Raw genomic sequence first — 26,202 nt, 5'->3', positions numbered from 1 at the left:
AAAAGTTTGTAATTGTAGATTCTTTTTCCCTATTTGGAATAATTTCTAATGGACTACTTGCTACACACATTTGAGGATATGTAAAAACTTTAGATTTGGAAATTGGAAATTTAATTTCATAAAATAAAATTCCATCTTTATTTTTTGGTAAATAATATCCATACTAAAACGTTATACATATTTATATACAAAAAATATATTTGAAGGGAAATTGCAAGATGAATAAATATAGATATTGTCGTTTATACCATATTTTTCCAGTGTCTACGTAATTGGTCATAATCTTTGAAAGCACATTTTGCTGGAAGTTCTTTAGATACAGATAATAGTTTACCTTTTTTTGTACTACAGAAAATAAAAAAATTTTATTTGAACCAAATATACATATATATTCCATATATATTCCACTAAATGAAGTAAATTAGTTACCTTGGTAACACGTGTACAAATGGAAGATTATAATGAGATAAATCAACGTATCCTTTAGGGTCTGCTAAAAAATGTGATATAATAGATGGTGGAAGATAATCTTCAAGTCTTATATATGGAATTTTAAGTATTTCTGCATGAAATTGGAAATACATTTTCCTTTCTAAAAACTTTTTAATGTTAATATATTTCATATTATTTTAATATTAGTCATACGAAGAACAAAATTAGATTTTCTATTACCCCCTATAAGTATATCTAATTTTAATGCTCTAGTTCCTTCTATAAAGTTATAAAAATGTTTTCCTTGAACAAAATAATCATCAACTTTATTCCACAAAGGAGCTATCTTAGTTTGTATCGTATACCTAAGGCAACTTTTATAAACTTCTGTAGTAACTGATCTTAATCCTTGATACTGACAGAAATAAAAACCAGTTTATCATTGAAATAATATATTTAGAGTCAATAAAGATTTGTATCGTGAATATACCACTAGTTTAAAATTTCTCAAAATTTTGTCCAATCTACCAGTTTCAGTAAATTGTTTATGCGTTATAACAAATATATATCTTTCTGTACCCATTACTGGTGAAGCAATAACGTCAGATATTAAATGAATAAGTAATCTAAAATTTTATTGTTAGTAAAACATAAAGATCATTAAGATCATTAAGATAATATTATGGAATAGAAAATTTTTGAAAGGGCAGAATTTGCCCTTGACTTACCGGCATTTCATTGTTTGCCAATAAAAATGTGATTTTGCCGATGGATCATGAACTTCAACAATATCAATTTCGCAAATTGCACAACATAGGTTACTCATTTCCGGAAATAAAGCGTACAGAACCGATAGTTCTTTCTTTTTATTCATAAGATTACAAGCATCCATTATATATAATTGCTTGCTATTCTTAATTATTTTATGTTCTTGTAGATCCAATTTATACTAACAATTTTTCAAAAACGTATTTTCGAACGAATAGCCAACATTTAAAATTCTAAAAGTTGTAGTAGTATTTTAAATATGATTTTTACGAAGAAGCTTTATTCTCAATTATGTTAAAATTAAACTTGTATGTGAGACATCCAAACTTTTCATATTTAAAAGAAACTTAAAATCTTGTTAAGTAAAAAGACGACTCTTTTTCTATTACCAACATAGTATCTTATTTAGCGGTTACCGAGGAGTTTATATTGTGTATATTGGTACGGATCGCTGAACCGCTTTGTTCAATAAAGTGCGCGAAAAATTGAAGATAACTACATATTAAGATGTAAGTGTAGCTTTTTTAATAGAGACTTGCTTCTAATTCTCCCTTAGAAAACAAAACATTTTTTAATAACCTTGCATGGTTGAATGAAAACCTTTTAATTTATTGTGATTTTTAACGACGAAACTTAAAGTTTTCCAATAGCGTATTTCCTGTACTTTGAATTCTTATTCACTCCTTGCTATAGTACTGGCATCGAATTTTTGACCAATATATGGATATATTTGGCATTTCAGATATGCGAACGTGATTTCAAATTTCGATTTTAAATTGCATATTGATATCGCTAAATATAAGGCCAGATTCATATGTAACACAACGGTTCGGTAATGTTCAATTATGTTGTATATTCGTAATTTCAAGCTATTTGAAGTAAACGCCGCGTAATTCAAATTTCAACACTATGCATACCGTATTCGGTAACGAATGAATTAATTACTATGTACTTACATAAATAGTTATCATCGACACCATGCATGTAGTTCTCCCATAAAATGATAGAGATGAATAGCGCGTTCTTACAGGTGAGTTGAAGATCATGTCGAAGGACAGAGATAGTGTCCACGACATACGACCATGATGCCGAGTAGTGTCGAGGTATCGCACTCTCTCTCAGATAATGCAGAAAGTAGGGAGAATACAATTAGTATTCATACATGCAGATATCTATACTAAATACATAAATGTACAATAATAGTGTTCTCGACTAACTTTATTTTAGGAAATCAAAAATTATTGACCTTTTCTTGCAATTTTTATAATTTTATAATTTTCGACGTATAGAATGCGAAAATAAAAGTTTTAAGGCGGGGAATCTACTGGTTTAAAAGTTATGACTATGTAAAACTGAGCATACTTTGGCTATTTTACGGCCACTTTTACACGTTACTTTGACGTCATATTGCTTCTATCCATCATTCAGTTGGTCCGTACAGATGACGAATGTACTGAAATTTGTGGGAAATTACATAGTTTATACAAGTTCGCAAGTATTTACTAACATAACAGCTGATCTCATGATGGGCGAAGAGTAAAAAATGGCTCACACCCAATTCAATCAAAGTTCAAAATCACATCATGAAAAATGCCGCCACCTAAGTGTATTCATGTATTCACCGCCAATGATTCCATTTACTGAACTATAAACTATTTACTGTATTATAAATAGAAGTCGATATAGCGAACAAATAAGTTGTAAAACACCTTGAAAATGCTCAGTTTTACAATCATAAACTTCTAACTAACAAGTTCCTTACATTAAAATTTCGAGGTTTTATTAATATAAAAATTAGAATTTTCTTTTAATTGGCATTATTTAACGAATAGCAAACAGGATAACTAAGTATAATGAAAGAAAATGTAAGCTACGATTTTTATGATTTGAAATATATATATATATATATATATATATGTAATACAGTTTCATTTTACTAACAATAAGGGGAATAAAACAGAGAACAATTAGTTAGATTCGGTAAAAATTAACTTTATTCAGATAAGATACATAATTCAAATTAATGTTTAATTAAGTAACACTTAGAATACGAAAGAAAGTAAAAACTATACAGAAAAAATGTATTTAATTAGTTTAATATTATGTTTCTATTTACTAATTACTGTAGAAATAGTACTAAAAGTAAAATATTTTATCATTTCCTGATATATACACTTAATTTAACAGTACATAGTATCACACATTTTAATGTCATTTTTAAAAAATTATAAAGTATATTCATATAAGAGATAGGAATAAACTAGTTTATATATGTACATAATTATATATATATATGTCGGAGACAGAAGGACAACGGGGCCCCTCGTTGGAATTATTTGAAAAAGCCTCAATACTGTAGCATTTACGAAATAACACAGACACAGTCATTCGAAACTTGAGACAATGAGCCTAGGCTCGAGGCGACAACCGGTCGCTGAGCGTAGCCACGGTCACGGGATGAACGTTCCACCTAACAGAGAAGTGCCAATATTATGAGACACAGGTTGTGTTAACAATCAAACCCCGAGCAGGAACAATGTCGCAGCTACGCGGGTCTGCCTAGCAACGGCGGCTGCAATCTTGTTGGTATCCTCGGTCAATATTCAACAAAACGAACGCGATCATAAGGAGAGGAAAGTTTTCATCATTCATTTATTCTTGCGATCTCCTTGGAGAGTTACACATCGTCTTTAAGGGCAGTATATGTACCGAGCGTCACAGTGAACGTTACTTTGTGCTTCAAAATATATTCTGAGTTTAACAAAGAGTTAGCCCGTGGACCGTGGATTCGTCATATCGAACCTAAGGTCATTGTCATTAGCGTCTAGTTACCGCGGCCACTTGTCGATTTTGTACTATCTATATCTGTGATAATAAACGCTATCTCGATTGTACAACAACGATGAACAACTCGAGCGAAGATTCGTCACACGCCCCTAATCCGAGCCTTAACGTTAACCCGACATATATATATATTGGGGTACGGTCGATGTCGACAGGGTTACGCGAAAAGAAATCCACGTGGGTCATTCGTCTACCTTCTCGATACATAATGTCGAACGTAAAGGTTTGCAAGTAAGCCCACCATCTATAAACCCTGTCACTCAGATTTACTTTATTGCGGGCTGCCTTCAACGAATTACAATCACTGACAACGAGAAATTCCCGTCCGTGCAGATAGTGGCGAAAATGTTTAACGGCGTTTACAACCGCCAGGGTCTCTAGTTCATACGAATGATACCTGGATTCCGCGGGGCTCGTTCTCTTACTGTAGTATTCTATTACTCGGTTTTTGCCGTCAATTTTGTGCATTAAAATAGCACCGTATCCGTCCGAACTAGCGTCAGTATGTAACTCTATCGGGTAGTTCGGATCGAATATTATTAACACCGGCTCGTTAGTCAGGACGGAAATTATTTTTTGCCTTATGGTTTCGTGTCTATCTGTCCAAGTTAGGTTTTTAATACCGGAGGTAAGTGCGTACAACGGTTTCATTACCTGTGAAAATTTGGGGACGAATTTTCGGAGATAGGAGGCTAAACCTATGAACTGCCTAAGTTGAGCGACGGTCGTTGGCGCCGGTAGAGAACTCAAGGCTCGTATTTTACCCGGATTTGGGCGAACTTCTCCGTTATGAACTACGTACCCGAGATAAAGTACAGACGTCTTAAGAAAGGAACACTTCGAAAAATTGAAGGAGAACCCGGCGTTTACGAGGGTACCTAGTACGATGCGTAGTCTTTCTAGAGCCTGGTCTACCGATTCAGCGATAATTAGAACGTCATCCAGGTAGACAACGACGTACGAGTGGGCGAGGCCGCCTAAGGCATTGAGAATAGCCCTCTGGAAAACGGACGGTGCGTTTTTCAATCCAAACGGCATCGTTGTATACTCGTATTGCCCGTCGGGGGTGACAAACGCTGTATATTCTGTCGAATTGGGATGAATGGGGATTTGATAGAACCCGCTGGCCATGTCGAGGCTAATGAAGTATCTCGCCTTTTGCAATCTCGCGATTTGGTCCGCAATAAGAGGTAGGGGATACCGGTCCGCGACCGTATTTTTATTTAGCTCTCGGAAATCTACGCACAACCTATCCGAGCCGTCCTTCTTCTTTGCGAACTCTTAAATTCTTCGAGAATGGAAATGAATCGGTCTTTATCTTCACCGAGCACCTTGGTGTCGACCCCATTAATATCGATTTTATTTTCGGCGGTTATATTGCAAACATTGACAGCTTTTGCCCTGCAAATAGTGAGGCTATTTTGGCCAATATTTACGTCGAAACCTTGGCTTAAAATTTCGCGGCCTGTCATGATGTCATAATTTAGATAGCTGTCAGCATGGATATGGAAAATTATCTCCAACGCAAAATCATTAATACGTACTATGGACGCAATTTGAGACGTACAATTAATACGGTGATTTCCTATCCCGCGCATTACTACTACGTCGGTCGTTCTTAGGCCGGAAAATTTCGAGGCTATGGACTCTCTGATTAGCGAACATTCGGCTTCAGAATCGAAACAAAATGAGAACGACTCACCCAGATGGCTTAATTTACCAGTTTGAGACTCCACCACGCAGGAGTTGACTCGACGTTCGTTAAGAGAATCGCGGTTTGTTTTCCGCAGTAACGGGCAGTTAGGCGCGATATGGCCATCCTCGCGACACTTGAAACAGGACACCTTGGCCGATACAGCTGGTTACCTTCTCTCCGAGCGTCGTGTATTCTCCTGTCTCTCGATCTTCATTCACGTACGGCACTCCGCTATTTTATACCCGAGTACACCACAGTAACGACACTTAATCCGGAGGTCAGGTAGCTTCCGCCGTTTAATTTCGGGGCCTGCTGATGGATTTCCTGACGAAGGCGCCAGCCTCTTCTTCGCGTAGTGGAAATCACTGAAAAATGTTCAGAGTAATCCTTTTATATCAATTTATAATAAACCTTTGAATTTTTCCATATACCACTCTTTAAATCGCAAGTTGTTTCCTTGGATGTTATCGTTTTTCAGATGCCGTTTAAAGCTGTTATTACATTGGTTTTGCTTTTGATATTTAATTGATTCATACAGATTAATAAACTAATTAGTTTCGTATGCTGTGTATTTCACCACCTTGCACAATCATTTACGATACATTGGTTACGCAGATAAAAACAAACGTGACGGACGGGGGAAAACAGAAGAGAATCGCAAGCAGTTGTACCAAATCTGGATTTAGGAACCAGTGATGATACCAACATGACATTTATCTCGACAAAAGCCAGTTTAGATTTCCAGCTCAGAATCTTTGGTGCCTAAGGCGCATAAAATGCAAGATGCTAGAGAAAGATAATGAAAAATTCGAAAAACAAGCGAAATGAGAGCAATGGGATACCGTAGATACGCCGCTTCATTGAACACGAATATAAACAGCTGCTAGAGACATTCAATAATGAGAACGATTATTCATTTTAGCAATTTCAGGATTGTTAGTAACAAAACATAGGCATCGTCGATTTTAATGGTTTTACTTCGCCGATACTTTTTATCGCATTTGCCAAACGAGAACGTTCCCCCCGATATTTTTCAAGATTTTACTGCTTTTCAAGCTAAGTGTATTGCTTTAAGTAATAGCTTTAATCTTCGTCTTTCCTATCATCTAATGCATACGCAATTAACACTTTTAGTGCCAAACGATGGTATATTGTTGCCAAAGTTAAGGAACTTTTGCGAAAAGTGACAAGTGATATGATATGATAGATAAAATATAATATAACATAATGCTACGGTGTCTTATTATTCGCATCGCGAGAGAACTTTATCTCAAAATAAATTAATAAATTCTTACAAACGGTTGAATTTTCCTGCAGAAACTCTGTGTGACATGTTTCACACATTGAAACAATTGTATTAAACAATACTTATTTGTAAAAATAATTTTATTATGTTCCGGGATGATTAATAATATTTAGGACAGATATTTTCCTTCTACTCTTCTACTACTACTATAGTACGGTACATTGCGGTACGGTAGGGGGTGGAGCATCAGTGACATTTGATTGGTCGACAACTTGCGCACTCTGCACAGTGCCGTATAGTGGGATGAAGGAGTAATGTGGTAGGGATAATTGTATAAAATGGCACCAGCAAGCAGCAAGGTTTAAGATTCAAGGTTCAGTATTACTGTAAGAGTGGAATAGTTTGTGTGGTTCATTCGTACGACGTCGTCAGTATCAGAAATGTTGCCGATGCAAACGATTGATCCAATGTCGTCGGTTCCATCGTCGTTGCGTGGCATTCAAGAACAAGATGATCTTCGTTTTGAAAGAGTAAGACTCTCGACTTTTCGAAACTGGCCTATATATCTTGCCATTCCCCCTACAATACTTGCAGCAGCAGGATTCTTTTATACGGGCATATCGAATAAAGTCAAATGTTTTGTGTGTCAAGTGGAGATAAATTACTCTTCGCAGCATCTTATTCCCATGCGAGTTCACAAGGCATATTCTCCGGAGTGCAGATTCGTCCGCAAGGAAGATTGTGGTAATGTGTCAATTAAAGAAAGTAACCTTTTAAGACCAAGAAGCGTTAGCAAAGAAGCAAATTTGGAATATCTTTCTTACGAATCCAGATTAGACACATTCGCAACATGGCCTAATACATGTATAAAAAGTGAAGAATTAGCCGATGCAGGATTCTACTCCAACGGAAAAAATGATACGGCGGTCTGTCACCATTGTGGAATTGCTATAGACAATTGGAGTCCTGGAGAAGATCCGTGGAAGCGACATGCAATTTCGTCTCCTGGATGTTGTTATATAATCAAAGCACGAGGTTTGGAATATATTAAGAATGCAACAGGCCAAGACTTCTACGAAACTCCTACAGAAGTAAGTAGAAAAACTTACACCCTGAACCATATGTATAATTAACAATTCCAATATATACTTATGTACATTATATTTATTACAGGCACAAATAGAAACTACAGTTGGCAATCATGAGAGATCCCATGATGAAAATGAAACTGACGATAATACTGTCGCTGAGAAAATTGGTAAGTAATAAAAATAAAAACACAGATAGATCGTACATTCTTTAATTTGTATGAAATCCGTATACGTATAATAAATTTGTGTTATATATTATATTTAAATATGCTGTTTACTATTTTAGCTGCTCTAGAGCAAGAAAATCAGGAATTGGAGGATGCTCGATCGTGTAAAGTTTGCACGGTTCGGGAAGCAACAGTTGTATTCCTACCTTGTGGACATCTGGCAACTTGCCAGTATTGCTCCCCTACATTTACGAAATGCATAATTTGCCGAGAAGAACTTAAAGCTGCAGTTCGTATAGTTTTTTCTTAATGCATGCACATGTATATATATATGTCGGGTTGGAGTTAGGGGCGTTTAATGACTCTTCACCAGTGTTGTTCATGGTTGTCGCAGAGATATTTATTACACAAGTATGGCTGATACAGGATTGACGAGCGGACGCGGTAACTGGACGCTAATGACAATGGCCCTAGGTTCGATATAGCGAATCCACGGTCCACAGGATAACGAATATACTTTGCTTCAAAGTCTAAGTCGGACTCGACTTACTACTCGTGATACAAGGATCGCTTGATTGACTCTTAGCTAATGAGATTGCCAGAAAGGAATGACTTTCCGTCGCGACGACGCTGCAGAGGAAAACTATGATGGGGTGTGCCCAAGGGCACAAGATCATCGGACTCGTCAAAGAAAGCCTCCACTCGGAGGGTGAGGGAAATAGACGCTGCCGTTAATTGGTCAATTTCTATGTTGGCGGCTAGAAAAGGATGCCAGCCGCCCTAGAGAGAGAGTTCCTAGCCGGCAACGTCGTACGTGACCAAATCAGGTTTTCCCATAACCTCCCGCAATAGGTGACAGACTTACAGGCTGATATATAATAAAGACCATTTGTCAATCTGAAGGACCTTAGTTAACCAAGTCCCAAGATTTGTAACGGTTCCTCAGGCTATCTGAACATAAACTGTAAACGATGCATCGGCATCTGGCGATCATCTTGCCCAAAGAATGGGGTCTGTGTGTGGCGAGCTGCGGGGCTGTTGGAATGTCTTATTGTCAAGTGTCTGTACTGCCAATTCTTTAAAGGAAAGCTATGTTACTTTATATCTCTGTTAGGTGGAACGTTCATCCCGTGACCGTGGCTACGCTCGGCGACCGGTTGTCGCCTCGAGCCTAAACTCATTGTCTCAAGTTCCGAATGACTGTGTCTGGGTTATTTCGTAAATGCTACAGTATTGAGGCTTCTTCCAAATAATTCCAACGAGGGGGGCCCAGTGTCCTTTCATCTCGGACATATATATATAATTATGTACATATATAAATTATCATGTTCATATCTCTTATATGAATATACTTTATAATTTTTAACAAATGTTAAAACATTAAAACGTAATATTAAAATGTGTGATAATATGTAAATAGAAACATTAAATTAAACTAATCAAATACATTTTTCTGTATATTTTTGACTTTTCTTTTATTTTAACTGTTACTTAATAAAACATTAATTTGTATCCTGTATCTTATCTTACCTGAATAAAGTTAACTTTTTTTTTAGTAATCTAACTAATTGTTCCTTGTTTTATTCCCCTTATTGTTAGTAAAATGAAACTGTATTATACATATATATTTCTAATCGTAAAAATCATAGCTTACTTTTTCTCTTATTGTACTTTTATTCTTTATGCTTCGCTTGTAATCTTCTTTATTTAAAAATAGCTACCGCAAGAAAAAGGTCAAAGACAAAAACATTTAACGCTAAAGGAAAAACTATCAAGGGCTAAATCTGATAAAGACAGTAGCTCATCTTTATCCAGTATACACATATTTGTTTCTAAATTCTGTATGATTAAGTTAAAATTACATATAATTATTATATAATTCATTAAATAGGGTCAAAACAATATTGCGGTGACAATGGCAAAAATAAATCAGTTAGATCAAATGAAGAATAGTGAATTGAGTGATTGTCTAAATGTGCGTTCAATTTCGCATGATCCTAAAGCAAAAAAAAGTGTACTTATTAATAAAGTATTATCACATATCAAGAATACAAGAATTTTACAGCCATTGCGTATGTTAATCTATGTAAATGTATCTTTATAAGCAAAAATAGAAATGTATCATATGTGTTCTCAAGTGTACTAAGCTGACATAAGAAATAATACTAATATGCTATAACATAACATATTATATTTTTAAATTTATACATTAAAACAGCTTTAGTATATAACAAATAAAATAATGATATATAATTATATGTAATTAATAAAAGGTAATAAATTCTTTGTGCGTCGCTGATTTTTTATGATCTGTTAATCACTTCGAATATAGCTTTTCTGTCAGCTTCATTTTTTATACCAATTTCAATTAAACCTTCATTAGTTATAAGTCATAAACAAATCAATGTCAACCTAAAATAAATTTACAATATTAATTTATACTAAAATTTTATACATACATATATATATATATACCAACTCCCTGGAGTTCACGTGGGATAGGGACTTTTTGTTTTACGAGTATCACGACGTTCTTTGTTTCACGGACAGAGCGACCCTCTTATGTTTTACGGACAACCATTTATGAGAGACACTCATTTCCCAAACGGACGGACAGAGAGCAACATCAGAGACAGACAAGGTCACAGAATAATTATTTAAAATTTTGAAGACTGACGGAGAAAGATCGGTAGCTCAGGACGTTGAAAATCGATTCTCGATTTTCAGGTAAACTTTGTACAGAACTTGTTATTTCTCGTTTATGTAATTTATTATTATTTATTGTTATAGACGGATATCAATTGTTGTTTATTTCTGTATTTAATCTAATTACTTTCACAATAAAACTCGATTTTCAGACTTATATAGATATAAAGATTATGACAGTGAAAAAATAAAGAAAGCAGTTTAGAAATAAGACTGGACACCTGAAATAACATGGAGACTTCTTATATCTCTATCAGTTTAAATAAATGCAGTTTGTAATAAATCGATTGTAGAATGCTATGGAATGAAGTAAAGCGTTATTCCTTTCTTTCTGTATTAGTATCACGATTATTCTGATTTTGTGTATACGAATATAATAAATTAGGTAATATAATTTAAAAGTAAACAAATAATTGATAAATGTGTAACCTCGAGTGACTTAATTGTGTTCTTTTGCACAACGAGATTTGTTTGCCAGATACTTGTTTATATCGCTCGTTATATTTTCAATTTTATGTGACACACTATTGAAGTAACTATGTTTGTTTTATTGTTTTGAATATAATGTGATTTGGGACACCATGAACAGTAAAAGGGGGCTTGTCTAATAATGGATATTGTAGTTTAAATAATAGAAATATTGATCTTGCGTATATGGACATTCGTTAAATGTTCTGAAGTATATGTACTTTCTTTTTGTTATTGTATTAATCCAAATAGATGGAATCATGCTTGCCAAAAACAAAAATTAATTTATCAAAAGTAACTAGCAGCACAGTAAATATTGCTATGAAAAGAACAATCAAAAAATTATATGAAATAATATGTCTCTTGCACGTTCTAATGCTGTTCCTCAAAAACTGATGAAGGCCAAAATACAACTGATAAAACACATATATAAAAACTTTGGCAAAATATAGTAAACTTCAAGAACAAGTGAACACATTAAAGGCAAATAAAAATATACATAAACTAAAAGCAGAAGGATATGAAAATCTGAATAAAACATTAGTAAATCAATGCGGAGAATTAAAAGCAGAAATGAATAAATTGCAAGAAGAAAAAGAGAACTTGACAAAATGTTTGAAAGAATCAGAGGAGTCATGTAAAAGCATTTCAAATATTTTAGTAGAATTTAAGGAAAAATGCTCGTCTCAAGAGTCATTACTGTCACACCATGAATTTATAATAAAGGATCTAAAAGCTAGTTTAGAAGTTGAAAGAGAGATGAATAAAGAATTAAATGCAACTAAAAATGAGTTACAAACATTGGTTCATACCATGGACAAAGATCGTAGAGTCCTCCATAATGCAATACAAGAAATGAAAGGAAATATCAGGGTATTTTGCAGAGTCCGACCTAGAACTCCAAGTGAACTTGGAAAAGCGTATGTATTTTATATATATATATATAAATATTTGATTTTCACAAATACAGCACAGTTTTTTAATGATGTTTATTTTATTTTCTACAGGATGTGTAATATCAACTTTGTAGATGAATGCACTATCGAAGTAGGAAAATTTGATGGGTCTGATTCAGTTAGTTGCAGTGGAAAATCAAAGGAAACCAGACAAGAATTTTCTTTCGATGAAATGTTCAATTGTTAACCTGGAAAATATTTTTATAGAGTTAGCTCTGTTAGATCAGTCCACTTAGACGAATATAATGTCTGTGTAGCTGACTCATTTATTAATAGTGTCTTTAGCTGGCACTTCAAAGACATTGATGTTACTGAATGTATCTCCTTTAGATGAATATTATAAGGAAACATTGAATTTATTGAGATTTGCTAGCAATGTACACAATTGCTAATCTCAGAATGGAAAAAGAACGTAACTAATGTTATTATCCTATGAGTATGACTACAAAACACTATACAAAGTTCCAACAAATAGTATCTTGATTAGATTTGATAATATCTATGTCATACCTCTATGTCATAAGTTTATAAATGTGTAACATAAAAATTTAAACTATTACAGGATTCTTTTATATTACATGATAAAAATGAAATTTTGTTTAAAAAAAATTCGCTTTCTTGCAGATTTATGTTGCATACTTAAGCATCAAAGTCCTTGGTGATAATAAAAGTGATAGCTAATGTTTGGAAATCTATGTTACCTGCAAAAAGATGATAATAGGATTGATTTTGTTAAATGAATTAAAAAGTAATTTAAAGATGAATTAAATATTTTCAATCTATAGTCAAAGACTAAATATATTCCTAATCTATTTACAATTCTTGTATAAAATAAATATAAGATTTGTGATGATTAAATACAAATATATATATACACATATGTTTAATTTCACAAGGATATGCACTAATTAGGCATAAAAATTTTAATATAATATTTTTATTATGAGATCATTAAATCTTTATAAGAAACTAAGATTACTGTTTAGTGAAATATAAATATATATGTTCGTATGTATATATCAATTTTGTAAATCACACTGAAATATTTGACTTAATTACTCTATATTATCATAATTTACATCTGTTCAAAAAAATAGAAAGTATTCTGAAATTAAATAAACTAGCTATGTATAAATGTACTAGGTTATCCGGAAGATTCATAGCGACAATTAAGATTGATTTAACTAAAATTAAACTATAGTCATTTATAATTTCACGAGTGTTTTCTCGATAAATTATCCTTTTTTTCAGAAATGAGTGTCTTTAAATAGTTTTTGCAAGTTTTTAGAGTATAATACTGATGTTTCCATCAGATATAGAAAAAGTAAAATATATTAACAATAACTTTTAATGTTTTCTAGTAAGCAACAACTAGATTAGGAGAATTAAGGAAACAACATTTATTTTTTTATATATAGTGTTAGATATCGAAATTTACTACTTGATGAATATCCTTTTAAAAAATTTTTAATAAAATAGTTACAAACTTATACTCATTTAATATTTCTTTTAGAATTATTCATAAAATACATTGCTACGGCCTGATCGTTTAATTTTGAAATACATATTTTATATACTTATCATAAATTATTTTCTTAAATGTAAGTATATTCAAAAAGTTATTGAATATATATTTTACTAATTCATCTGGAAAAAGTGATTTTTATTGATTAAAATATTTAACTATTGATAATTTTATAACCGAAAAATTATAACTTGGAACAACTGATAATCTTTATTTATTGTTATTTAAGTTTAAAACTGCTAATGCAAATTAAATAGAATCGACACATTCAAGTATCGATACGTGTATCGACTTACGTCTATAAATACATATATCAGTGTTTACTATTGGGCAAATCTTTTCTATGTCTTCAAATGATTGGTTCTCAGCTCGCATACTATACTCCTCTGATTGGCTATATTCAAGCGAATTCAAGTTTAAATAAGTGCAGTTGTTTAACAGCTTAACCGACTCTTGAATGCTGTGGAGTGAAGTAAACTGTCGTTTCTTTCTTTCTTTCTGTAAAAGTAACGTTATTAGAGTCATTTTGTGTATGCGAATATAACAAATTAGGTAATATAATTTAAAAGTAAAAAAATAATTGATAAATGTGTAACTACGAGTGACTTAATTGTGTTCTTTTGTTAAACGAGGTTTGTTTTGTCAGATAGTTGTTTATATCAATCGTACACATAAATTTTTTGTCATGTATAATATATTTTCAATTTCATATAATCCACTATTTAACTAACTACATTAGTTTTATTGTTTTGAATAAAATGTGGTTTGGGGCAGCATAAACAGTAAAGAGGGGCTTGTTTGCTAATGGATGTTGTAGTTTGGTAATAATTAAATAATACACTGAAAATATTGGTTTTGCATGTATGGGTATGAGTTAAATGTTTTAAAGCATGTAGTTTCTTTTTTTGTATTATTGTATTAATCCAAATAATTGATCTTCGTGTTTAGATGGAATCACGCTTGCCAAAGCCAAAAGTTAATTTATCAAAAGTAATTAACAGCACAGTAAACATTGCTACAGAAACAGACAAACAAAAAATGGTAAAAAGCCAAAATGATCTGTCCCATGCAAGTTCTAGTGCTGTTCCTGAAAGACTGACAAAAGCCAAAAGTACAGTAAATATAGCAAAATGTTCAAATGAAAATAAACCTCCTATTAAACAAACTTTTACTAGATCGAAGACTATGTCTTCCATTACTACCAGAGCTGTGAAAAGACCAGCTGTTGCAGCCATTGCACATAGTGAGACCAAGAGACAATTTGCTAAGCCTCCTACTAAAATAAGCACACAGCAAGTTAGTAGTACATTAAGAAATAATACTACCAATAAGTCTAGTCAGAATATCATAGCCCAGAAGGTACAATGCAACAGTAATGCAGCTAAACCTTCCAAATGGGACTTAAAGGGTCGATTAGCTCACACAAGTAATGAGTTATCTAATATACGACAGAAATATACAGAAACTTCAGCAAAATATAATGAACTTCAAGAACAAATGAACACATTAAAGGCAAATGAAAATGTACATAAACTAAAAGCAGAAGAATATGAAAATTTGAATAAGACATTAGTAAATGAATGCAAGGAATTAAAAGCAGAAATGAATAAATTGCAAGAAGAAAAAGAGAATTTGACAAAATGTTTGAAAGAATCAGAGGAGTCATGTAAAAGCATTTCAAATATTTTAGTAGAATTTAAGGAAAAATGCTCGTCTCAAGAGTCATTACTGTCACACCATGAATTTATAATAAAGGATCTAAAAGCTAGTTTAGAAGTTGAAAGAGAGATGAATAAAGAATTAAATGCAACTAAAAATGAGTTACAAACATTGGTTCATACCATGGACAAAGATCGTAGAGTCCTCCATAATGCAATACAAGAAATGAAAGGAAATATCAGGGTATTTTGCAGAGTCCGACCTAGAACTCCAAGTGAACTTGGAAAAGCGTATGTATTTTATATATATATATATAAATATTTGATTTTCACAAATACAGCACAGTTTTTTAATGATGTTTATTTTATTTTCTACAGGATGTGTAATATCAACTTTGTAGATGAATGCACTATCGAAGTAGGAAAATTTGATGGGTCTGATTCAGTTAGTTGTAGCGGAAGACCGAGAGGAACCAGGCAAGAGTTCTCTTTCGATAAAGTCTTCCCACCAACTGCTAGCCAGGAAAATATTTTTGAAGAATTAGCCCTGTTAGTTGAGTCTGCTTTAGAGGGATATAATGTTTGTGTATTTGCATATGGCCAGACTGGTTCTGGTAAAACATATACTATGGAAGGTTTACCGGGTATTGAAATGGAAGGCATGATACCTAGAACGGTATACATTGAACATATATTGAATACATATATATATATATATATATATATATTATCACTACTTGCAATGTAAAATAGTATGATCTTTTTTAATGATTCAGGTACGACATATATTTCAAAAAATGAAAGAATTTCAATTACTTGGTTGGGAATATCGGATAGAAGCTAGTTTCCTTGAGATTTACAATGAGCATATTGTTGACTTGCTTGATTCTCAAGCTAAGACACATGAAATCAAAATGGCTGATAGTAAGGGACACAATTTGTATGTCAGTAATTTGAAAATACAGGAAATTAATAGCCCTGAAGAATTGCACGAGTGCCTTTTGACAGCGCAATGTAATAGAGCAGTTGCGGCTACTCAATCGAATGAACGGTACACACATAAAGACACATTCGCATTTTCTGTCTTGGATATACAAATACGATAGACTTAAAAATAAATGCATAATTTAATTTTCTAGGTCGTCTAGGTCACATTCAGTAACAAGAATAAGGCTTGTAGGAACACATCAGTTAAAAGAGGAGATTTCAGTAGGAAACTTAAATTTAGTTGACTTAGCGGGATCTGAAAGATTGAAAGGAGAAGAATCTGTACGACTGGCAGAAACGAAAAACATTAATAAATCGTTAGCAAACTTGGGCAACGTTATCTTGGCCCTTTTGAAAAAACAAGAACATATTCCATACAGAAACTCAAAGCTCACTCATTTATTAATGCCGTCTTTAGGTGGCAATTCAAAGACTTTGATGTTACTGAACGTATCTCCTTTAGACGAATGTTATAACGAAACATTGAATTCATTGAGATTTGCTAGCAGTGTAAACAGTTGCAAACCCGGTAATGCAAAAAGAACACGACTAGTGCTACAAAACTCCGCATGAAGTACCAAATAGTATTTTTATTACACTTAAAGATTTTAGTGTTTTTAAGCATTATTTAGACTATTTTATATAATAGACGCACATCCTCTTTTGTGTCATTTTATTTTTTTCTTTTATAAATCGCAACAAAAACTGTAAATAGTTCAGTATAAAATATATTACCATAATACCGACATAATTTACATATTCACTCAGTTTAACTGCAATTTCTATATTTTCAAAGATATTGTATATAATTAAAAGAAATAACTTTTTTAAACTATTATTATATTCGTTGTAAAAATAAAGTCTCTGACTTGATTCGAACCAATCTCTTACGGTTTAGCAAAACGAAACCGTGTACATTTTTTATTAATTGCGTTTTTTGGCAACAATTCTATTATGTAAAATAATAGGAAAACATTTTTCTATATTGCCAGACATAGGTATTAGCTGGTGTTAATATATTTATTTGATATATTTATTACATAATTTTAATAAATTTTATTTTATTTAGCGTTTTATGTTACAATGTATAGTACAAATAGAATAATAGGTGTATAGTAAAAGCACGTAAATAATATATATTAATAATATATCAATAAATGCTCTAGTATGTACTTATGGCTGGCAATAATGTTTCCTCTAGCAGTGCACCATGCCGAGCGCACATTTCTTCATGTCACTGCTTACTAATCATGCCAGAGTCGCACGATCGCACATGCCCCCCCCCCCCCGGTTAGCTTATAAACGTTTCTCCTACCAAGAGCATCGGAAACGAGTCGTATTGACAGTGTAGTCGTTGACCACGAGAGGTCCTTAATCTCAGTGTCCATTTTTTTAGCAGAATTTCGCATCTAAACGTTGATGATTAACAATCTCCCTAGTCCCTACATCTCTAACAGAAAGAAAAATTCTCTCTGTTTTTAATATTCTCTAGTCTCTGGTGACTAGTGCAGTAATAATACATTCGTGTAAACGAACCCAAGTAATCGTTAAAATACGTAATAAACGAATTATGTTATATTACCTTAGTACAATCTTACATCAAATTAGGTATATTTAAATAAGACAAGAATATAAAATTGAAAATTTCCATATTATTTGGTTAAGTATTATATATTTTGAATACCATTCTCAAACAGTTATTCGCATGTATGCTAAATTGTCCAAACTGTCGTCGATTTAAAACGCACCATAAAACGTAAACGAAGTTGAGAATTTTCCAATGTATTGACTTGTGACGTATATTACAAAAAAATTCATACAATAATTCGCATTTCGTATACGTTAAAAGAATTTAGTTAATTCTGTGATATGGCAAAACATCATCCAGATTTAATTTTTTGTAGAAAACAACCGGGAGTTGGTAAGTTTTATACTTGTGCTGGGTTAAATTGCAATTTTGAATTTTAGGTTAAGTTTGTTTTATTAGTTTTAAGAATACTATTTTTTAATGAAATTCTTACTTAAAGACAAAAGAAATTATTTTATTACTATTATATTTAAATAAATATTTGATTTTTACAAATTTTAACTACAATATATTTTCATCAGAAATATATATATACAGTAATATCGTTACATAAACAAACAACAAACTTCCTTAATAAATAATTAGATATGTTTGTACCTTCACTGTTGATTATATAACAGTAATTTTTCAATATATATATATATATGTATTAATAGTATATGTGTCAAATGTATGTATCTATATACAATTTTTTACCTTAACTTCTATAAAATTAACCTTTTATTTACATTGTACTCTATTTACCTAGAAATTTATAAAATGAAGAAGTAAAGTTATAATTATTGGATAAATAGATTTATATATAAAAATATTACCAATATCGTACAATTGTTATATGATAATAATAACATCATGTATACATATATAATTAAAATAGTCCATTATTGAACTTTTTATGATAAAAACCAAATTTTTTATTTTCAGCAATAGGAAGGTTATGCGAGAAATGTGACGGTAAATGTGTAATTTGTGATTCTTATGTAAGACCTTGTACTCTGGTTCGAATTTGTGATGAATGCAATTATGGATCTTATCAAGGGAGATGTGTTATCTGTGGTGGACCTGGTGTGTCTGATGCCTATTATTGTAAAGAATGTACAATCCAAGAGAAAGACGTAAGTTTTTAAAAAGGAATTTAATATGTGTTCTTAATATATTACGTTCTTTATTTTTGAATATAAAATTATGAAATTTGATTTATTAAATGGTCAGATTGTTAACTATTGTGATTTATATCTTTGTTATTTTTCATTTCATGTCATACCTGAAAGCTGATTTACGATATTAATTAATTTTTTGTATATTCCTATAAGAAAAGCTGAATAGTAAAAGATTTAAAGAATTTAAAACAAAATTTAAAAATTGATTATGATTAAATGTATTAATTAAATGAATGTTTTTAATGTATCTATTTTATAGATTTTGTATATAATACTTTACTTTGTTATAATGAAAATAAAGTAAAAGTACGGAATGAAGAAACTTTAAAAATGATTATATTAGTTTAATTATAGTCTGGGAAACATCTTATATTCTAATGGAAATGATTTTAAAGAAATACTTTGATAAAAGTAAAATTTCTTCGCATATAAACTATCTTATTTAAAACTGCAATTTCATTTGTATACAATATATGTATATCAATCGATTATATCTATTTATAAATTTATTTATAAATATCATGAGTTTTGTAAGAGCCTTTAAACAGAAGCATCTTATTTTGTCACCTATATTACAAAAATAGTTAGTTTTATGTAGGTTTACATTCAGAAAGACTTAAATTAATTCCCATTTCATGTCCTATGGGAGATAAATGGAGATAAATTCTAGCACACATAAAGACTGTAGGAAGAGTAAATTTAATTTTTGTAATTTTTAATAAACTGTTTAACAGAATCATTCATTTTACCATAAATTTATGATCATATTTACAAGCATATTAATTAACTTGAAAGCATATTGAAGTCAGTGAATTTTAACAGAAATAATTTTATATATTTTAAAATCTTCTGAACTTATATATATGTATATATCTTATGAAATTTTTATTTTATTTAAAATAAGAAAGGCAACAAAAGGAATTCAATAGTATTGTTTACGATTTTTCAGACGAGTAGGAAACATCTAAACAATTTTTTTAAAGAAACATTTATAAATTTAATGCTTCAATCTTTTAAAAGTATGGTTTATTTCTCTGGCCCCATGCGGGCTGGACTTACAGTAAATCTATCTATATTGAGTAATGTTTAAATTCAAAATGCACATTGATCAACCTGATTAATATAATTATAATAAATGCATAGTACATTTCTCATATTTTATAAAATAATTTATAAAATTTTTAATAAAAGCAATTTGTTAATGTTATATGTACAATGTTTTCATATATTTGAGATTAAATATATATGTTTTATACCCCAGCATAAACCCAATATCTTTGTAGTCAGAATTTTCATCTTTTTTTTTTAATTACCTATAAATTATACATTAATATACAGACATTTATGATATATATTATGATTTAACATTCATATTCTTTAGCAAGCAGAGGGAGATAGTGAGAAAGGAAGAGATAGAGAGAGAAAGGGAGAAATATTTACATAATTTTCTTGTTTATGTATTTAATAAATGCTTTAATTCACAACTTTCATTTTAAATAGTATGCTGGATTTACATCTAAATCTTGTTTAAAGCATGTTATCAATTCTTTTTCTTTAACAATGTCAATCGAATAGAGATTGTGCAGCACTACTATACTAAGTATTATGTACCCCAGTAATAAAACTACAATATAGAGGGCTACATTTTAATTCATTTAGATAAGTATTTTCATAAAAAAGATATGAAGAAAGATCTAAATAAAATCAAAAGTTATAAACAGTTATAGCATATCAAGGAAGACAGAATGTGCTGACATTTGTATATATATATATATGACTTATAATGTGTAGTAATAGATTAAGATTTTAAATTTGGTTTGTTGCAGCGTGATGGTTGTCCAAAGATTGTAAATCTTGGGAGTTCAAAGACTGATCTATTTTATGAAAGGAAAAAATATGGGTTCAAAAGAAGATAAGGACTGATACCAACAATTTTTGACATGTACAAAGTATTTCTAATATTGCAAATAAACAACACTTTTTTATAAAATTGTAATAATTTCTTCTTTTTAATTTAAAAACTTAATTTCAAATTGGCGATCATACAATCCTTTTTGTTGAAGTGGTCGCCACTTCTAAGAAAATTCTACATCTGGTCTTTCTACATTATATACAGGTTTTATTAACTATTCGAGTTGAGGCCTACGACTGAAAGAAATGAATCAAAAACTTGTTGCATTTACCCAAAGCGCAGCGTTGTCTTGAATTATTCCAAGAGTCGTGCTCTTCGTGACAACTGAGTGAAATCTCGAAACTTGTAGCAGTTTGCTAAAGCGCTGCACTATTCAAAGATTCCAAACCGTTGTATTCTCTTAATGATTCAATTAATAAAATGCATGCATATGGGTAGCGTCCCTCGATCGCAAGAGGGACGGTCATCGTGGAGGTTTTAGTCAGTTGGAATCCGACACTACTACGCCGCTCTACCCCCTGGAAGCGGCGGGTGGTCGTGCGGATTTCCTCCACGAAAAAAAAGAGGACTATGACAATTACTGTCGTGCAATATTGGTGATGGCGTTTTGGACAGGAAAGGATGCGTCTCTTCGTATTGGGTCGTACTCGAGTGTTCGGGTATCGGTGAGTTCGAGGGGGAGAAACTAGGTTTGGAACTTTCTCTGTTTAATCCTAATTCTTCTCTACGCTTCTTTTCTTCTCTTTTAGTTTCGGCTGCTAACATTCGTTTGACCTGACGTTCAGCTCGCTTTTTGCTAAGATGACCCTTACCTCTACGATTCTTCCTTACTTTTGGCATCTAATATGGACAAAAATTAACTTAATGATCCTCTCTGTATGAGACCTGTGTGATTTCGCAAACCTTACCCAGAGATGAACGGTAGATCGCGAACTATGGGAGGAGGAATGCGAAAATCCGTAAGTGTCTTCAATCATTGAAGTAATCCTGCGCAACGTCTTCGGCTGCGTCGTAATTACAGGTTAACACAGCAAATAATCGCCGACGCCGACGAATGGTAATTTATTGGTAACTGAATTGTACTGAACTATATTAACTATACTTTTTATTTTTTTTTTTTTTTTTTAACGTGGAAATATCCTCATGGACACTCTGTTGCTGATGCTGATTACCGGCAACAACAGAGTAGTGTCGGACTCCAACCGACTAAAACCTCCACGAAGACTGTCTCTACTTCGTCGAGGGGAGCCCGGGAACCGCTGCGGTGACACACCGGGGCCCCCGCCCCGCGCAATATTCCATTTATACTACGTCTCTCCCTCTCTCAGAGGGCGTCCGGATCCCCAACCGGACTGTTTGGTATCTCCCGGGTGCTGGAAGGTTCAGCGCCTAACTTCATTCCCCTTCGGAGGTCGCTGCGGCTCTCCCGTGCGCCATATAGGCGCGTCCACGGGCACCGCCAAGTCCTCTTCGGCCAATCCTCTCGGGATGGGAGGCCCGCTCCCTCTCCCGCTCCGACGCCTCTTTCCACAGCATCACTTGCTCGCAGAAGGAGGTTACGGCCTTCCTGCCTCTCTCGCTCGTCAACAGCGCCTTAAAGATCGCCGGTGGCGAGAGGTCGAGCCCTATTTCCCCGATGAGAGAGTGTTGCAGCGCTGCCCACGCCGGGCAATGTTCCAGGGTGTGCTGCGCCGAGTCCACTCTTGCGTCACAGTGATGGCAACGCGCGGTCGCCTCCTTTCCGATTCGGCGCAGATACTCGCCGAAGCATCCGTTGGCCGTGAGCACCTGCGTCACTCTATAGGTCAAGGGAGGCGCGCCGCCGTCCAGCCAAACGTCCCAGTTTGGGAGGACGACCCCGAGAGCCCTCAACCCCGGCGCACCAGTTCTTGTGTCGAGGCCGGCGCGCCAGGCAAACATTAAACCTAACCTCAACCTAATCCTAAGCTGACCTTTAATTCAAATACCTAAATTTTCTATTTTTGATTTGTGATCAATAAAATTAACCAATAGGCATATTTGCTTACTATATAAATATTAATTAAAGACGTATTAATAAGTAAATATAATCAAAATTATTTGTTTGGATTCATCCTAATCAGAAAGATCTCACAAATATGTTAGTAAAAGAATGATTTAGAAAGAGTAAAAGATGAAACAGTTTTACTTTTGGTTTAGTATCTAGATACATTGTCTCAGCGATATTCGATTTCCGGTACATCAGGGATCTTGTAGGGGGAACGACAACTATGTAATTGTGCATGGGATTCTTCTGTGTAATTATCGAATGTTTCCGTTTGTCATTTTTAAATGAAACGCACATACATTACCAGCTAAAAATTTGAAACCACTCTGTCAGTTGTATCTCTATTAAATATTTCATTAATATCGTTATTAACTTAAAATTAACGCTACAGTTATTAATAGTAACTTATTTTGATAAATTTTTAACGAGAGAGTTTTCTAAGACAACAGAATTCTGGTTCTTTTTTTAATTTTTGTGTTTTGCAAAACACGCAATAATTACAATTTTTTACTGGTAAACATATACAGTGTGTTCGGTTTATCGTGAACCGCTGAAATATCTCGAAAAACACGAATGTCACGAGATGTTTCAGAAAAATTGCATGACACGAAGGGGAACATACTATATGCTAGTGTGTTGTACGTTGCGGTGATCTTGAAACCTGATCTTGAACGTGACATTCAAATTTTTAAATATAAAGATCTATCTTTTATTACTCTTATACGATAAAAATTATTTACATATATAAAAAAGATATAAAATATAATAATATAGAAATGCAGCATTCTTACATACATCACACTAAACAATATAACTAAAGGTAATAAGCAAGCAGTATTGAGTATACAGTATGTATAACGATCGGGACCAGAAGAAGGAATGGAAGATAACCGGAGAGGTGACTTCCCAAGAATTCGGTACTTGCACACTATTCAGTAATTATGTAAATTAATTTAGGAAAGAAAGATATGTGACACGTATTTTTTTACAACGATTAATAATAAAACAGTTACAAGCAATTAAAAATTAGTAAGGCCGAACATTTCCGACCACGTACCGAATGTACCCAAAGAATGCGCGACTTGATAAGTTTGTAACGGTGCTCAAATATCAGTGTTACGTCGAGTGACACTCTCCTCGACCGAATCACCTACCGCGGTCAGGCTGGCAACCAGATGTCCGCACATTGTCGCGGCGCGCCTTCAATGTCGTGTTTCTAACCGTCGCCAACGGTCCACCGGCGTCGTATATCAATACAATGTATCGACGAGTGTATGGTTGCCGCCTGGCTGCGAGTTCCAGAGACTTCGATTGAGATCTGTTTAATTTTACGAAGAAGTTGGCCTACGTGATCACTGGTGCGTGCGGTGGCGTGATCCTAGGGTGGTGGGGGTTGTCTCCCCGAAAGACAAAAGAATCGGTCCAAGCAGTCATTCTCCATCAAACATTCTAACTGATCAGTCGCATTCGAAAATTGTCAAAAGTCGAGTCGAATCATTAATTGTACGTATCGCTAAATAATTGTGACGCTCACATTATTGTATGACTAATTGTTGAATATAGACGATATTTTAACCTGTTAACACAGTGTTAAATTCATTAAACCCTGGTTATCCTAATCGAAACACGGGGAACGACTACTTCGCGGCGTTACATGAATCGTAGCGAGAATTTACGCCTCTCGCTGACGCGTTTTCTTCGCGACCGCGTCTCTCTGCGAACGGTCGTAACAATCAGTAAAGTTTTAATTTAATTCTTTTAATTAATAGGTAAGTATATGGAACGAAAATGTGAACTAGAGAGTTTCTAATAACCTAAACTTTTGTTATCAGCAATCTTCCTAATTATAGAAAAAGAGTCAAATATCGAATTGGGCCAAATTATCTTAATTATTGTATTAAATTATCAAATTATAATAAAATATATAAATATTATAAATATTAAATTATTAAAATTCGCGCATACTCTATAGGTCTATACAATGTGTGCACCGAAGGTGGTAGCAGAGAGAAAGGGAATTATTAATTTCTATTTATTTTAAATTTAGACTTATTAAGTAATTCATTAAAATTAGTAGTAGAGTGAGGCAGTGAGTACCTTGCTATGAAGTTCTAGCATATTAAATTCTTCTGGTAGTTTGTCCAATAAGTCTTCTATTTGTCCTTTTATTTTGTCTTCTTTTGAAATATCTCCGCTTGTATCGCTTGCAGTTCTTGTTAGTATACTCAATAACGTTTTAAACAAATTTTCCACAGTTTGTGTTAAAAACCCTAATAAATGTATAAAATAAATTCTTCAGTGTATCAATTTCAGGAAAAGTCTTTATGTGAAATCGAGAATTGACTAAATTGTCTATTTGACATTATATTACGAATTCATCAATTTATGAGTTCTAAGGACAAATTAGAATTTTTTTTATTGGACTATTTCGAAACTTCATCAAAAAATGTACGTACAAAATTTCTATTTGTGCCTGTTGGATTATTATGAGAAATAAATGCTTGTGCGTAGTATATGACAGCAAAAATTATTCAACGTATTGAAAATAAATTTCTTTATACATAGACTGCAATATAAATGGGAAAAAGACACAGCAACCATTTATTTATATATAAATATATATGAAAGATGCCGATATTATTTTCTTTTGTTTAATAGTTTAATTGTTAAACAGTTTAATCATTATTAACGGTCAGTTTTTAAGAATTCAGTCCGAAACATAGACGTGTCTTCGTCAGATAAAAATTAATTACATTACGCAATTATTATAACCGGAATTATTACATCTTCTAACTTATATTGTCTATAACCAACAGAGCCTAACAGTCAAGGGCCTCAGTATAAGTTTCAAATTTCGCAACATCTCTATCTCTGGTATACATATACATATACATATATACATATATAAAGTGCAATTTTATGTTCGTTCGGTTATAACTTCAAAACTACTGCACCGATTTAAATTGAACTCG

General features: G+C 32.8%; 6 protein-coding genes across 9 annotated transcripts; 4 read left to right on the top strand and 2 right to left on the bottom strand.

Annotated features, from left to right (window-relative positions):
* Positions 1-228: 228 nt before the first annotated feature.
* LOC132915255 (uncharacterized protein C18orf63-like) lies at positions 229-1,574 on the bottom strand. The gene is made up of 5 exons (XM_060975069.1): positions 1,161-1,574; positions 923-1,058; positions 673-847; positions 430-592; positions 229-345 (listed from the first exon to the last, which is right to left on the bottom strand). The coding sequence occupies exons 1-5, from the start codon at positions 1,322-1,324 to the stop codon at positions 243-245; spliced, it is 741 nt and encodes a 246-aa protein (XP_060831052.1). The 5' UTR covers positions 1,325-1,574; the 3' UTR covers positions 229-242.
* A 5,852-nt stretch (positions 1,575-7,426) lies between these two features.
* On the top strand, positions 7,427-9,146 carry LOC132915325 (E3 ubiquitin-protein ligase XIAP-like). The gene is made up of 3 exons (XM_060975127.1): positions 7,427-8,077; positions 8,160-8,228; positions 8,309-9,146. The coding sequence occupies exons 1-3, from the start codon at positions 7,427-7,429 to the stop codon at positions 8,552-8,554; spliced, it is 966 nt and encodes a 321-aa protein (XP_060831110.1). The 3' UTR covers positions 8,555-9,146.
* Positions 9,147-10,159: 1,013 nt separating this feature from the next.
* On the top strand, positions 10,160-12,766 carry LOC132915324 (carboxy-terminal kinesin 2-like). Its single transcript, XM_060975126.1, has 4 exons — positions 10,160-10,219; positions 11,902-12,338; positions 12,426-12,492; positions 12,632-12,766. Exons 1-4 carry the CDS (start codon positions 10,160-10,162, stop codon positions 12,764-12,766), a joined length of 699 nt encoding a protein of 232 aa, XP_060831109.1.
* LOC132915373 (protein claret segregational-like) lies at positions 11,242-17,284 on the top strand. 3 transcript variants are annotated; one of them, XM_060975176.1, is made up of 6 exons: positions 11,242-12,338; positions 12,426-13,122; positions 14,848-15,848; positions 15,936-16,233; positions 16,334-16,608; positions 16,697-17,284. In XM_060975176.1, the coding sequence occupies exons 3-6, from the start codon at positions 14,848-14,850 to the stop codon at positions 17,115-17,117; spliced, it is 1,995 nt and encodes a 664-aa protein (XP_060831159.1). In that variant the 5' UTR covers positions 11,242-12,338; positions 12,426-13,122; the 3' UTR covers positions 17,118-17,284. The 3 variants fall into 3 exon arrangements, with proteins under 3 accessions (XP_060831159.1, XP_060831161.1, XP_060831160.1); XM_060975178.1 differs by lacking the exon at positions 12,426-13,122 and adding an exon at positions 14,469-14,531 and having other exon boundaries at positions 11,244-11,351; XM_060975177.1 differs by lacking the exons at positions 11,242-12,338; positions 12,426-13,122 and adding an exon at positions 14,219-14,451.
* A 1,020-nt stretch (positions 17,285-18,304) lies between these two features.
* LOC132915378 (PHD finger-like domain-containing protein 5A) lies at positions 18,305-21,275 on the top strand. 2 transcript variants are annotated; one of them, XM_060975181.1, is made up of 3 exons: positions 18,305-18,465; positions 19,057-19,247; positions 21,119-21,275. In XM_060975181.1, exons 1-3 carry the CDS (start codon positions 18,414-18,416, stop codon positions 21,206-21,208), a joined length of 333 nt encoding a protein of 110 aa, XP_060831164.1. In that variant the 5' UTR covers positions 18,305-18,413; the 3' UTR covers positions 21,209-21,275. The 2 variants fall into 2 exon arrangements, with proteins under 2 accessions (XP_060831164.1, XP_060831165.1); XM_060975182.1 differs by lacking the exon at positions 18,305-18,465 and adding an exon at positions 18,877-18,986.
* Positions 21,276-22,599: 1,324 nt separating this feature from the next.
* LOC132915323 (uncharacterized) lies at positions 22,600-23,124 on the bottom strand. Its single transcript, XM_060975125.1, has one exon. The coding sequence runs from the start codon at positions 23,122-23,124 to the stop codon at positions 22,600-22,602; it is 525 nt and encodes a 174-aa protein (XP_060831108.1).
* Positions 23,125-26,202: the final 3,078 nt, after the last annotated feature.

The sequence above is a fragment of the Bombus pascuorum genome, chromosome 16 (assembly GCF_905332965.1).
Source record: "Bombus pascuorum chromosome 16, iyBomPasc1.1, whole genome shotgun sequence".
NCBI classification, from domain to species: Eukaryota; Metazoa; Arthropoda; class Insecta; order Hymenoptera; family Apidae; genus Bombus; species Bombus pascuorum.
The sequence above is the reverse complement of the archived record's forward strand: the minus strand, read 5'-3'. Positions and strand labels throughout refer to the sequence as shown.

What these genes read in the sequence shown, in the direction of transcription:
- LOC132915324 (XM_060975126.1), top strand. Translation starts at nt 10,160, where the DNA reads ATGGCAAAAATAAATCAGTTAGATCAAATGAAGAATAGTGAATTGAGT. An exon ending in CCAAGTGAACTTGGAAAAGC is followed by an intron (nt 12,339 to 12,425) that starts GTATGTATTTTA and finishes TATTTTCTACAG; the next exon opens with GATGTGTAATATCAACTTTG. An exon ending in AATTTGATGGGTCTGATTCA is followed by an intron (nt 12,493 to 12,631) that starts GTTAGTTGCAGT and finishes ATGTCTGTGTAG; the next exon opens with CTGACTCATTTATTAATAGT.
- LOC132915378 (XM_060975181.1), top strand. Translation starts at nt 18,414, where the DNA reads ATGGCAAAACATCATCCAGATTTAATTTTTTGTAGAAAACAACCGGGA. An exon ending in TAGAAAACAACCGGGAGTTG is followed by an intron (nt 18,466 to 19,056) that starts GTAAGTTTTATA and finishes TTTTATTTTCAG; the next exon opens with CAATAGGAAGGTTATGCGAG. An exon ending in GTACAATCCAAGAGAAAGAC is followed by an intron (nt 19,248 to 21,118) that starts GTAAGTTTTTAA and finishes GGTTTGTTGCAG; the next exon opens with CGTGATGGTTGTCCAAAGAT.
- LOC132915325 (XM_060975127.1), top strand. Translation starts at nt 7,427, where the DNA reads ATGTTGCCGATGCAAACGATTGATCCAATGTCGTCGGTTCCATCGTCG. An exon ending in TCTACGAAACTCCTACAGAA is followed by an intron (nt 8,078 to 8,159) that starts GTAAGTAGAAAA and finishes TATTTATTACAG; the next exon opens with GCACAAATAGAAACTACAGT. An exon ending in ATGAAACTGACGATAATACT is followed by an intron (nt 8,229 to 8,308) that starts GTCGCTGAGAAA and finishes GAAATCCGTATA; the next exon opens with CGTATAATAAATTTGTGTTA.
- LOC132915323 (XM_060975125.1), bottom strand. Translation starts at nt 23,124, where the DNA reads ATGTTTGCCTGGCGCGCCGGCCTCGACACAAGAACTGGTGCGCCGGGG.
- LOC132915373 (XM_060975176.1), top strand. Translation starts at nt 14,848, where the DNA reads ATGGAATCACGCTTGCCAAAGCCAAAAGTTAATTTATCAAAAGTAATT. An exon ending in AAGGCATGATACCTAGAACG is followed by an intron (nt 16,234 to 16,333) that starts GTATACATTGAA and finishes TTAATGATTCAG; the next exon opens with GTACGACATATATTTCAAAA. An exon ending in GCTACTCAATCGAATGAACG is followed by an intron (nt 16,609 to 16,696) that starts GTACACACATAA and finishes TTAATTTTCTAG; the next exon opens with GTCGTCTAGGTCACATTCAG.
- LOC132915255 (XM_060975069.1), bottom strand. Translation starts at nt 1,324, where the DNA reads ATGGATGCTTGTAATCTTATGAATAAAAAGAAAGAACTATCGGTTCTG. An exon ending in ATTAGATATACTTATAGGGG is followed by an intron (nt 593 to 672) that starts GTAATAGAAAAT and finishes AAAAGTTTTTAG; the next exon opens with AAAGGAAAATGTATTTCCAA. An exon ending in TTTGTACACGTGTTACCAAG is followed by an intron (nt 346 to 429) that starts GTAACTAATTTA and finishes TATTTTCTGTAG; the next exon opens with TACAAAAAAAGGTAAACTAT.